The following is a 14,112-nucleotide window of genomic DNA, read 5'->3' as shown; positions in this document are numbered from 1 at the left end:
CCACCACATCTGCCATACACACAGCATTCAGCCTTTTTGTGACGGTAATGAGGTGACAGTAATAATATGAGCTGTAGTTTTGATAGAGACGGAGGCGGTGGTGGTGGTAGCTGAGGCGGTCAGGGAGTAAGTGATGTGAAAGACAGTGGTGATGGTGGTGCAAGGGGAAGGCGGCGAAGTCAAAGATATTGATGGTGGTGACGTCAGAAGTCTGAACGGTGTGTATATGGGAGATGTGGTGGCGATGGTGGTGGTACTAAGGAAATGAATTCATTGTTCAGTCCCTCTTTCTCTCACATACCCCCCCCACACACACACTCTCTCTCTTATTATTAGTCCCACTGTCACCATCAACACTATTACTTTTAACAAAGCATCAACAGTAGAAATGTCATTGAATAGTGAGTGAGGGGGGTCAAAATGTGACACACTGACACACAGAAATGAGTTTTTGCATTTATTATATTATATTATTTTATATATATATATATATATATATATATATATATATATATATATATATATATATATATATATGTATATATATGTATGTATCTATGTATGTATGTATGTGTGTATGTATGTATACATATACTAGACTACTCATGACCTGTTGGGTCATCGGGAAAGTCTGAGTTTCCCAGCAACGGAGTTTTGTTTTGTGGGCTTTTTTCTTTACCAGGTTATTTCGCATGCTTTCAACGAAAAGGGAAGATTTGGTTGCACGCCCTACTACCACGTAACAGGTATTAGGGGTCCTTTATCGCAAATAGCTGTTACATGGTAGCAGGGCGTGCTAGAAATAGCAGTCAAATCTTTGGAGGTGAGATACGTTGAATGCACTAAAAAAAAACCTATGTAAAATAATTATTTCACACTGAGGAAATGAACGGGTATATTACGAAATGTTTACTGTATTTTTAAAGTCCTTTTCATTTTAAAACATTTTTTAAATATGCCGAAAATAATTTTTGTAATGGTATTCACTTGAAAATAATCTAAACTAGAAAAGCACTTGCAGAGCGCAGACCCCCGCCAAGCAGCTCATTTCCACCCATATACACGCAGGCTGAAAATCTCCCAATTTCCTAAACCAACACCGGTAAAAACATAACCTTCTTGGCGGGGGTAAAAAAAAATAACACAGCCACATGATTTTTAAAAAGAAACCTTTAAAAACAGGAATAATCCCACCCACCACAACCAGCAGCACGTCACCACACCTCTAGTACTACCGCCATCACTACAACCGCCCAGCAGGAGCAGCACTACGACGACCACCACTACCACCATCATCAGTAGCATTGTCATTGCTTCCACTTCAACTACATACACCACCATCAATGTTATCATGATGGTTAGCTTGACAGTCACTTTCACCACCACAACCAGTATAACCACTGCAATACCACCATCACACAACTAACACTGTCATCAACACCACTATTACCACCACCACACATCACACCGCTTCTGTCGCCATTATAACCACCGATACTATTTTATCCTCCCATACTTATCTCGATCATCATCATCATCAACATTGTCTCTGCTTTCACCACAATCACCGTCAAAACTACAATCACCACAATCAGTTTCTTTACACAGTTGAAAATCCATTATCTGATACTCATGGGACCGAGATGTTTGCAGATTTTTGATTTTTCTAATTTTGGAGTTCTTTATAAAAAAATTTTTTTAAATTGCATCTACAAAACGGAACAGTTTGAGGCCAGAAACCAGGTCTAAACACAATAGCTTATAGACATATTGTGAATGTAGTTCTATATAAATCTTAAAATTTTTTTATTATACTTAAGACCACCAAAAATGTTAAGATAACAGCCTCTACCCATGTTGTCATGCTTTGATTAAAAGGTTAAGGCATAAATTAGATTACTTAGATAAGTTTCGGCCGAAGTTGACTCAAGCCATGTCTAATTTAACAGCACCACCTGGAAGAGATACACAGTCAGCTCTGGGGAACTGTAGCCCATTCAAGCAGAGGGTTATTGTTTTCAGAGACGTATCTGGGTGTGGGTGGTTTATCTGATATTAGTTAAGCACTTAAGTTGAAGCACCAAGTCAGTCCGGTATTATTCACACAACTTGAAGTAAGGTGAATATAGTGCGACCGTTTAACGTGGCTCCATTTAATTGAACAATGTAATCATTTCATCAATTTAAATGCACGAAATAAGGATTTTCAACATACAAGATATATTAATATAATTTTTCTTAAATATTTTAACAGGGCAAGAGGATGGGAGAATTTCGTGTTGTCACTATTGCAGCAAGAATAACTAAGAGAACAAGCTACAATTTTTAGAGTGGCAAGGAACAGAATGTAGTGTTGTAATTCATTTCCAATTTATCGATTTCCTTATCAACAAAAAATCTAAGACTAGAAGACTGCGTATATTTAGAATAAAAAGCAAAGTGAGATGACAGCTCCTAGCTGGCTGTTGGTCATAAATTTCATACTGTCACAAGTACCCCTCAATTCACAAGAGAAAGAAACAAAACTTTCGAAAGAGTCATTTAGTAGTAAATGTCTATAAAGAAACAAAACTTTCGAAAGTGTCAATTAGATAGTAGTAAATGTCTATAAAAGAATCCAATACAACTTTGGGAAAACCAAAAGACAGCCTATCTGATGACATCATTCATGAAGCTAGACGGTTGCATGGGCCAAGTGTCTCCTACTTGGATGTTATATACACCGAAGCATTACGGTATTTAGAAGACATGCTTAATTCCATTGGGGCCAAAAGCTTATCCGACTATGACATTCCAATACCTTCAACTGAACATCACGGCCTCTCAAGAGAAGTCATTCGAGAAAGAGCATACGACTTGGATGCCCCGAAAAGGCAACTTGATGAAAGTGAATCGTTATTGCAAGCTAAGCAATGGTCTGTTTACAATGAAATAGTAGTGTCTACCTTGCAAGGAGGACTTCTTTTCTTCCTTGGTGCACCAGGAGGAATGGGGAAAACGTTTCTATTTAACTTACTTCTGGTAAAAAGCGTCCCACATGAGACCCGATATTACTTTCGGTTTTAATACAGTAAACGGCAAGTGAGTTCTGGCTTATAAACACGGGATATATCGCACTCCCATACAAATCTTTTTATCTATCTATCTATCTGTATCAATGTCTCTCCATCTATATTTACCTCTCTCTGTCACTATATCTATCGCTCTGTATTTATCTGTCTATGTATATCTATCTTATTTGTCTAACTAGCTATCTCTCCCCCTCTCTATATACCTCACTCACTGTCTATTGTTTTCACTTTCATTTTTCAGACGCTATAACAACGACAAATTACCGACAGAAAGAAGTTCGCAATTACTGACAGAAGTAACTTCATAAATTTCACTTCAATCCGTACACTTAGTTAATTTCTCTAAAAATGTATTTACTTTTGCAACCTACTAAATATCAGATGAATAATTCTATTGACAGGGAGCTGTGGGTCACAGGTTTCTTTATTCCCCCTTATTGGTTACATATCTAGTGTGAGACTTCATTTGGCAGGCTTCCACACAGTTTTTATTTAACCAATTTTACTCCCAAAGCTTTGGCCACCTGAAAGATTAACTACTAAGTCACTCACAGACGTGCTCCATCCTCCGATGCCCAGACATTGTGTCCTCTCTCTCTCTGCCATTTCTACAGCTACTATATGGCTTCTGTTCCTTGCAGCTGGCTGAGCTCACCTCACCTCCTCTCAAACGTTCCCATCCCACTTGTCTCTTCTCATCATCACTCTTATGTCCCCCACCTGGGCAAAATGCTTTACATTCTGAGTTAAAATTCCACTTGTGTTGACTTTTCCTTTCATCCTTTGAGGGTTGATAAAATAAGTACCAGTTGAATGTGTAACCAATTCAGATGAAGATCCATTTCCTTTAGTTTTTGTTTACTTTCACACATCAGCAAATGAACCAATGAGGTAATCTCTGTGTGGTTGTTCAATTTTCTAGAAATAACAGCCAAATCTCCCTTAAACTATGCTCTACATTTTAAAAATGAACGACACACTAAACAATGTTGTCCTACATCAATAGAAATACAGAATGGCTTATTCTGGCATGACCTGGGTTTAAACTGAAAGGTATTTGTTGGAACGAATGTAAACACAGAAAAACTTCACGAAATATATGTAAAATATATATGAAAAATATGTAAAATATTAAGACAATTGATGAAAAATATCTACAATAAAATTCTAATTGATAAATATAAATCTTTATTAAAACAAAACATGCAGGTGATGTAAATCTCGTGGTGTGAAGAATCAACACAACACAACGTGCAGTGGTCATGGTAACAAGCTGTTAATGCTTCGCTGTCTGTTGATTGGCTAAAATTACCCAAATTTTACCAACTTTAATTCCAAATATCAGATTCTTTAATTTACGACATAAATTGATCGTTGCATCGATACCCCAAAAATGAAAGCAATCTGAGCAAAATTAAAGGGGGCTGATTTTGTGAATCAATTTAACTAGATCGTTTTTATGTTGTTGACAGTTTTTTCTGGTTCCTTCCATACTGGCTCTTTGTTTCAATGAGTGACAAATTTCGCTCCAACCTGTACAATTCTTTATTTTCTGTAAAAATTTCTTATTTATTTTCTACCCGTCGTATTAAGAAACATAATTTCCGTTACCAAGTTATTGTCTACTATCTTCTGCACCCGTCTATTTCTGTATACATATATAACCATGCCTAGAAGGAAAGTGTCAAATTTGTCTACAATGCCAAGGTCAGCTTCTGTACAGGGAAAGAGAGACAGCTGCAGAAAGGGAAGCACGCCAAGAAATGAACAGACTGTGCACTACAAAAGCCAGAACATCTCAAAGTGATGAACATAGGTATGCACAGTTAATATGGAATAGGATCTCCACTGCAGAATGAAGAGCAGTTGCAACAGCTCAGAGAAGCAACTTCTATGAAGCAGCTTTCAATAATGATCCAGCAGTTCATTATGCAGATGACGCTAGAGTTTCCATTAGTGTATACATTGTAAAGTAAGGAAGCCGCCTGGAGAGACACCTGCACTGTGTCCTTTAACCTGGGTATTTCTGCTAGTATATATTTATACATACACACACATATGAGTGTATATATATATATATATATGTGTGTGTGTGTGTGTGTGTGTGTGTGCAGGAGTGGCTGTGTGGTACCTTGGGCAAGTGTCTTCTACTATAGCCTCGGGCTGACCAAAGCCTTGTGAGTGGATTTGGTAGATGGAAGCTGAAAGAAGCCTGTTGTGTGTATGTTTGTTCCTCAACATTGCTTGACAACTGATGCCGGTGTGTTTATGTCCCTGTAACTTAGCAGTTTGGCAAAAGCGACCGATAGAACAAGAACTAGGCTTACAAAGAATAGGTCCAAGGGTCGATTTGTTTGACTAAAGGCAATGCTCCAGCATGGCTGCAGTCAAATGACTGAAACAAGTAAAAAAAACAAAAGAATACATATAGATGGGCACTTGAGCTTAGTTAAAATGTGAAATATCTCAATTTCTAATTGCAAATCCACTGCACTTAACACGGAGAAGATTTCTCTCTTATGGTAAAAAGGTGTAAAAACACCATATCTATCCAATGCTTCCTTCTGCTGGACCCCCAGACATGTCTCTAGCACTTTATTCATTATCAGTAAGTGAATAGGGGGTATCTCTGGACAGACTTAAAACTGTATCTTTAACTAAAACAGTCAACAAAATTGATTGGGTTGGGAAACAATTACATGCATATATGCATACACATATATAGATCATCATCATCATCATTGTCGTCGTTTAACGTCCGCTTCCCATGCTAGCATGGGTTGGACGATTTGACTGAGGACTGGTGAACCAGATGGCTACACCAGGCTCCAATCTGATTTGGCAGAGTTTCTACAGCTGGATGCCCTTCCTAACGCCAACCACTCCAAGAGCGTAGCGAGTACTTTTACGTGCCACCAGTACGAAGGCCAGTCACGCGGTACTGGCAACAGCCATACTCAAAATGGTGTATTTTACGTGCCACCTGCACAGGAACCAGTCCCGCGGCACTGGCAACGATCTCACTCAAATGTCTTTGCTCACATATATAGATGTGTATGTATATATACCTTTTTACAATGTGTGGAATTATCTTTTATAATTTGCATATTGAATGCTAAGACAGTAATTGTTCAGTCATATTATCACTGATCTCTAGGAATACACTCCTCATGTAATTTTCCTAGATGCATGGGCAACCTGCAACCCCTGGGTCGCATGCGACCCTTGACAAGTTTCTAAGTTGCTAATTTCATACTGAGACAAATAAAATTAAGAAGAACTGCAAAAAATTCAGTGTAAAGTGGGCAAGTAATATTTCATGCATTTGTGTTTTATCATGCAGCCCTCTTGCATTTGGAAATGGTATGATGCGACCTTCAGTTGACAGAAACTTGCCCATCCCTGACCTAGAATGCCAAAAGAAATAACTTTCTTGCCTCCAAAAATGTTTTATGCTGTGTATAAATTCGGTTCTTTGTCTATTTTTCACTTCTTTTATATCAGTAATTGCTTATGTCCCCTCCAAATATTTTTCACATTATTCAAAAGGCTACAGATTGATATAGCAAAAAATATGCTGGAGAAATAAACGAATGTCAAATGCCTTGCAAATTGAAGAAGTGGCGTACAGGAAAACAGTAACCAGTAAGTGTGTTTATAGGTTTTATTAATTATGACTCTTCCCAAATATAACAATATTGGTTTCTACACAGTAAACACATTCACAATCCAGAGAAAATTGCTTTTATGAAAAATGTTGCAGAGGTAAGTTATCCCAAGTGTTTATGTGTTTTAATATAAAATACAGTGTAGGGAGACTGTTGACACACATGTTATGTCTCCTTTCCAATGTGAATACATTTACAGTTATAGATGAGGGTGTTTATTCCTGATCTTCATTCAAAGAAATTTGACAGTAAACCATATCCGTTCATGCTATAAGAGGTTGGCATAATTAAAAATTCAACCAGCTGTAAAAGACTAACTCAGAAAGGCAGCTATGCCGAGTGGTTTGGTATATGTCATAGGTAAAGTTCACAAAGCTAAACCCACCTCACTTCAGGAAGAACTTAAAATATTTGATGATGATGCTAAGAATTTTCACATTGATACAGTTACACTTCTGTAGGGATACATACAAGTCCACTTCAGCTACAACTTTGAGAGAATGATTTACCAAAAATATCACAGTGATGTGACTTCTATCCACTATAAATACTGTTGTGAATTCTTAAATTACTACTTTCAGAGGATGTTTTCCTACATATATTACATTCATATGGCTTTTCTCTTGTATGAATATATTTGTGTTTAGGCTAAGAATCAATATGGGAGAATGATTTACCAGATATCACACTAGTATGTCTCCTCTCTTATATGTATGTGTTTGTGTATTGTTAAGTGAACATTTTCAGTAAATGATTTACCATATTAGGAACACTTTACAGAGACTGATTTGCAGCAGATGTCCCATTGATATGGCTTCTCCCCTGTATGAACACATTTGTGAGAAATGAGATAATCATATCTAGCGAAGGACTTACCACAGATATCACACTGATATGGGTTCTCTCATGTATGGATTCATTTGTGAATGGTTAAGGTAGTATTTCGAGAGAATGATTTACCAGATATCACACTGATATGTCTCCTCTCTTACATGTATGCATTTGTGTATTCTTAAGTGAATATTTTCATTAAATGATTTCCCATACACATAACAGTAATGTGGCTTCTAAACTGTCTGCGTAGATTCGTGTTTTCTTAACTTACAAAATTCAGAGAGTGATTTACCACAAATATCACAGCAATATCGTTTCTCTCCTGTATGAATATGTTTATGTATTATTAAAGAACTGCTAACAGAGAATGATTTGCAGCAGATATCACATTCATATTCTTCTCCTGTATGAACATTTGTGAGAAATGAGATAACTACATCTAGAGGACTTAGCACAGATATCACACTGATATAGCTTCTCTCCTGTATGGATTCGTTTGTGAATGGTTAAGTATTATGTAAGAATGATTTAGCAGAGATATCATACTGATATGGCTTCTCTCCTGTATGAATGCGGTGGCGTATACTTAAGTGACTACTTCCAGTAAATGAGTTACTACAGATATTACAGTGATATCTCTCCTGAATGAATACGTTTGTGTTTAGTTAGGGTAGAATTCTGAGAGAATGATTTACCACAGATATTACAGTGATACGGCTTCTCTCCTGTATGACTTCGCTTGTGAGAATTTAAAACACTACTTCCAGAGAATGATTTACCACAAATACCACATTGATATGGCCTTTCTCCAGTATGTAAACGGTGGTGAAATGCTAAGCTGCTATGTATAGAGTATGATTTACCACAGATATCACAGCGATATGGCTTTTCTCCTGTATGAATACGCTTATGAGAAGTTAGATACTGAAATTGAGAGAATGATTTACCACAAATACCACAGTGATTTGCTGCCTCTCCTGTATGAATACGTTTGTGTGTAGTTAGGCTTCCATTCTGAGAGAATGATTTGCCACAGATATCACAATGATATGGCTTCTCTCCGGTATGAACACGTTGGTGAGATCTTAATATACTTTGTACAGAGAATGATTTACCACAGATATCACAGCAATATGGTTTCTCTCCTGTATGAATTCGCTTGTGAAAATAAAAAGCACTACCTCGAGTGAACGATTTACCACAAATAGCACAATGATATGGCTTCTCTCCTGTATGAATACGTTGGTGTGTAGTTAACTGATCACTTCCACAGAATGATTTACCACAGATATTACAGTGATATGGCTTCTCTCCTGTATGAATACGTTTGTGTTTAGTAAGGCTTCCATTCTGAGAGAACGATTTACCACAGATATTACACTGATATGGCTTCTCTCCTGTATGAACACGTTTGTGTGTAGTTAGATGTGCACTCTGCGAGAATGATATACCACAGATTTCACAGCAATATGGTTTCTCTCCTGTATGAATACGCTTATGTTTAATTAGGTGACTCTTCTGGGAGAATGACTTTTCACAGATATTAAAGTCACATGATAGTTTTCTTGTATCTTTAGGCATGTCTTCAGGGAAAAAAATCAATTCAAGTTTTTGACGTTTGCGCAATATTTTCCATCTCAAGTCAATATATTTCTATATATTTCTTGTTGATTTTGTTTCTCTTGTTTATTGTTAGCCATTTTTTTCAGTTGCTCTTTTTCTGCCTTTATCTAAAAACTCCTATGCAAATTTATCCAATTAGCATACAAAATCATTTCGCATACACTCCAGATTATGATACAGAAATTTTGCAAATAATCTCAGTTCGGAGCAAATAGTTCATTGGAATTTTACAATGAATTCATAGAAACAGTGATAGATATCTCTTCCAAATAACATTTACATTCAGTCTTTAAAAGATGGAATAGGTTGTAAGTGCATCTTCCATTATGCCAGTAACATTTGTTATTCTGAAATAGGGAAGAAACATCGGCTTAAAATAAAAATATAGAGGCTACTTGAAAAACAGAAATTAAATTGTGAGAAATTTATAACATTTCTATGGAGATTAATAACAGGAACAAATATTCACCTTAACAACTGAACATTTTAATTTACTAATATTTACAAAACAGAATTTTGTGTGAAGCATACACATTTGCAAACAAGAGCTATCCCTTCACATTTTGTTAACAAACTACAAAATAGTAGACAATATTTCTCTCCAGAAATATAATTTGACATGGTTATTCAGTCCCAGGTCAGGTTTGACTGAGCAAACATGATTAAACACATTCTATCCAAAATCATCATCATCACCATAACAGAACACATTTCCCATGCTGGCGAGCTGGAGTGCTGCACTATTTTCTAATGTGTCTGTTATGGCATGGTTTCTATGGCTGGATGTCCTTTCTGATGTCAGCTACCTGAGTACTAGGCTGAGGTATCAGCACATGTGCTTGTTATAAGACACCAGCACAGGTGCTTCTTGCATGGCACCAGCATAGGTGCCGTAGCACATCCTATCTTTCTTAGTAGCACTATATATCTAGTAGACTATGTTATACAATATAGGCCTCAATTTTTAACCCCTTTATTACACATATTGCTAACATTGTATGATTCAATTAAATTTGAAAATAATCATGAATTTACACTGGTTTCATAAAACAACCACAATTTTTTAATTTATGAACATAGTCATGGCATTTTTAGAATAGATTTCAACAAAATGCTCTAAACTAAAATCTATTTCAAAATTTTTGTCTTAAAGCAAATCTAATTACAGGTAAATACAGCTAAATTCAGCAAAATATAAAATTATCTAAATTTTGTTTAAATATCAGTATAAAAAAGGAGTATACCACAAAATTTAAATGTAGAAGAATTGTGGAAATTACTGGATACTTATCAGTTGAGCTTAATGCACATAAGACAGGTGTACCATAAAGGTAAGACAAAATGAAATACTGGGCTTTGTCTATGAAGAAAACTTAGAAATGAAATATTCAATCATCCCATAAGTTGTGTCTGAACTTCTATATTTTCAATTTGTAAACACTTTAACAGCATTTTAGAATGTCTAATGGCATCAAGTAACATTTACATGTAATTGGATTTATTTAAACTAATCAAATTTCATTTTGCAGGATAATCTAATTGAAATTGCACTTATTATAAGCACTTCAAACATGGAAGTATCTAAGGAGCATTTGAGGCACATAATGCTGGAAATCTGCTGATGGAACGACTGAGAGAATTTGCAGAAGATGGTTTGTAAAATTCAGAAGTTTGGTGACAAGCTCCTTTTAGCAGAACTTGAAAAAGATCATCCAAAACTTGGATAACAGGAGCCTCATGGTTTGTGTGAAGCCAACAGCTAACCCTGAGTGGACATCTGCTCTTCAATTCATTCTTGTGAACCCATCTCATCCTTTTTGGACAGACTGGTGACCGGTGATACGAAATGGGTCTTTTATCAAAATGTTAAGCATCATAGACATTGGATTGTTTTCCTTATTTAAAATCCAGACATTATTTATGGGATGACTTGATACATGTCACCAACTAACTGAAATAACCCCCCCACACACACACATACAATAATGATTTACAATCCAAATTAAAAATTTTGTCACATCTTACAGGTAAAATTAAAAATAGAAATGAGGTAAGTTTTTCAAAAATATTTGTAAATCAAATTTATAAAGCAGTGCTCCAGCATGGCCACAGTCAAAAGACTGAAACAATGAGTACATATGTGCTCATCTATATATGCTTTTGAATCCATAGATATCTAAGTATGGTTATGTACACAGGTACAGGTGTATTGGAGTGTCTAAAACTATTTGTATGGTCTTATATACTGTTTGTAGGCTTTTTATGTGCCTTATATGTTTATATTTTCATTCATTTTTATTTTTATTTTTACTTTATTCTTATTTTAATTTCTATTTTTATTTTTATTTTTTATTTTATATTTGTGTTGAATTTTTGTGAATCCTCTGAAGAGGCCTAGCGAATCATGCATGTACCCCCATTTCATCTGCTAATTACTCCAGCACGCAGGAGCTATCGGCATAGAATGGGGCATGCCAACGCTAGGCCGAAACAGCTGTAAGTTTCTGTATATTCTCCAATTGCTAAATGTACTTTATATTTGTAACCTTAATTGTTAATATGACATGGTATGTCATAAGCATCTGTATATTGTGGTTTTTGTAATTTTAGTTACAAAATAAATAAATAAATTCAATGGAATGCACTGTCTGCAAGTTGATGGATACTGCATATTCTCCTCCATTTTCTTATTGCTATATATATATATATATATATATATATATATATATATATATATATAGATAGATAGATAGATACACACATTTTACTTGGCATCAGTCATTAGACTGCAACCCAAGCTGAAGTATTGCCCTGAAGGGGAGAGGCAAAGAAATGAACCTTAGTATTTTATTGGACTTTTTGCCAAAGGGCTAGGGAACTAGGGTGTAAACAAACCGACACCAGTTGTCAAGTGGTGGTGTGGAACAGACAAACACATATACGATAGGCTTCTTTCAATAAATCCATCCACAAGGCTTCGGTCGGCCTAAGGCTATTGTAGAAGGGACTGAACATGGAACCATATGGTTGGAAAGCAAACTTCTTACCACACAGCTATGCTTGTACCTCTGTTATGGCTACAAGGCGATAAAGTAGTACCAATCAAATGCTGGGGTCGAAGTAATTGACTTCCTTCTCCCCTCAAAACTCCTGGCCTTGTGTCAACACTTGAAACAATTATTAACCCTGAAACTAAAACTAAAGATCGCCATTTCTTTTCTTCAACATGATTTTAATAGGAATCATTAAAACAGATGAGGAAACAAAGTCGAGATGCCTGAAATCATTCTCCTACGCAATTTTTCTTTTCACATTAGATTCCAATATAATCGAAATAATCCCTCTCTGAAGCGTATTTATAATATCTCTTTCTTTCAGAAAGTTACGCCGAAACAAATGAGGGGGTTCTGGCAATGTTAGTTGGGGAATATCTGCAGTTCTACCATGAAAAACAAAACAAAACATTCGATGACCTATAATAAAGCATTAAGGCTGCGAACTGGCAGAATCATTAGCATGCCAGGCAAAATGCTTAGCAACATTTCGAGCGTATTTACGTTTTTAGTTCAAACTCCGCCGAAGTTGAATTTGCATTTCATCTTTTCGGGGTCGATAAAATAAGTACCAGTTAAGCACTGAAATTGATGTAATCGACACCAGCTAAATTGCTGGCCTTGTGACAAAATTTGAAACTACGTTATAATAAAATCAGTGAAGCGTGATAGAAAATATTTTTCAAACTAAATCACACAACAAACTAACGTAGCAACGATGGACAGGCAACAAAGTAGGTTTCTGAGCAAGAAATAGCAGCCAAATCACGCACAAACCAGACATGTTTCATGCATAAAAGATACAACAGACACAAAGAATCGACGCGTCAAAAAACGAACAACTACAATATTAAAAGGTGAAATATTTTCATTGTTGAATACTTACGGAGAGGATAGTGTCGTTACAACTGCGTGTGTGTGGTAGTTATGAAATGTACTATAACTGTATAGATTTATGGGGAAATGTCTTATAACAGTGTGTGAGGGTTAGTAACTGTGCACGGTACTTGATGAAAAGGAATTCATAAAGCAGACAAAAAATTGAAAATGAAGAAAGAAACGGAAGTTAGTTTAGTGCGCATGCGTTTCTTTCATGAACAATTTTAAGGTAGCACGCTTAATACGCATGCGTTCCCCACTTGTTTGCCTACACAATTTACGGGAGATCACTCTCCTCAGAGCCCTTTTCTCTCAGTTCTTTGCAAACGATGGTGTACTCGGTAAACCATACAATGCTTTGTAAGATGTACCAGGCTATAGTGTTTTCTTCTGTGCTGTATGGAGTGAAATCTGGCCGGTCTATAAAGCTCAAGCAGACAAGTTACATGCTTATATGATGAGACAGCTACGAAAAATCACGAATATTACTCTTTTTGTCAAGATCGGGAAGGAAGAGATTCTAGTGTGTGCTGGCCTGCTTCCTATGATGGAAATCCTCATTGATAGAAACTTACGTTGGTTTGGCCATGGATCAAGGATGTATAACAACAGACACCCCAGACAAATCCTTTACACCCAACTCTGCAAGAGGAAAAGAATATTAGACTGATATTCACTAACAACAAAATATCTTTCACAATTCTCAACGTTGTTTTCACTTTGCTTGTCCTGAAATGCATATATGTAATGCAAGCATTCTTTTTGTTAGATCGTTCGTTTCTTTTTTAAGAAACTATCTAGCAGGTAGCAGGTGAGTAGTGTAGGACCAGATTAGGCCCTACCAGAGATCTGAAACCAAATCCACACCCTTGTTGCTTGTCAAGGAAGCAAGAAATCCCTGGTGTTTGCATCTCCACACCAGATGATTAATGGCAAACACTTGAACTTCAAGTACCTTGCTGGTCACAGAAAGGTCAATCTTTG

General features: G+C 36.3%; 1 protein-coding gene across 1 annotated transcript; it reads right to left on the bottom strand.

Moving 5' to 3' along the window:
- Positions 1-4,239: 4,239 nt before the first annotated feature.
- LOC106878563 (uncharacterized) lies at positions 4,240-13,357 on the bottom strand. The gene is made up of 2 exons (XM_014927809.3): positions 13,136-13,357; positions 4,240-9,543 (listed from the first exon to the last, which is right to left on the bottom strand). The coding sequence occupies exon 2, from the start codon at positions 9,152-9,154 to the stop codon at positions 8,198-8,200; it is 957 nt and encodes a 318-aa protein (XP_014783295.1). The 5' UTR covers positions 9,155-9,543; positions 13,136-13,357; the 3' UTR covers positions 4,240-8,197.
- Positions 13,358-14,112: the final 755 nt, after the last annotated feature.

Source organism: Octopus bimaculoides, chromosome 28 (genome assembly GCF_046866305.1).
Source record: "Octopus bimaculoides isolate indiv1 chromosome 28, ASM4686630v1, whole genome shotgun sequence".
Lineage (NCBI taxonomy): Eukaryota > Metazoa > Mollusca > Cephalopoda > Octopoda > Octopodidae > Octopus > Octopus bimaculoides.
Note: the sequence above shows the minus strand (reverse complement) of the source record. Positions and strands in the feature narration are given on the sequence as shown.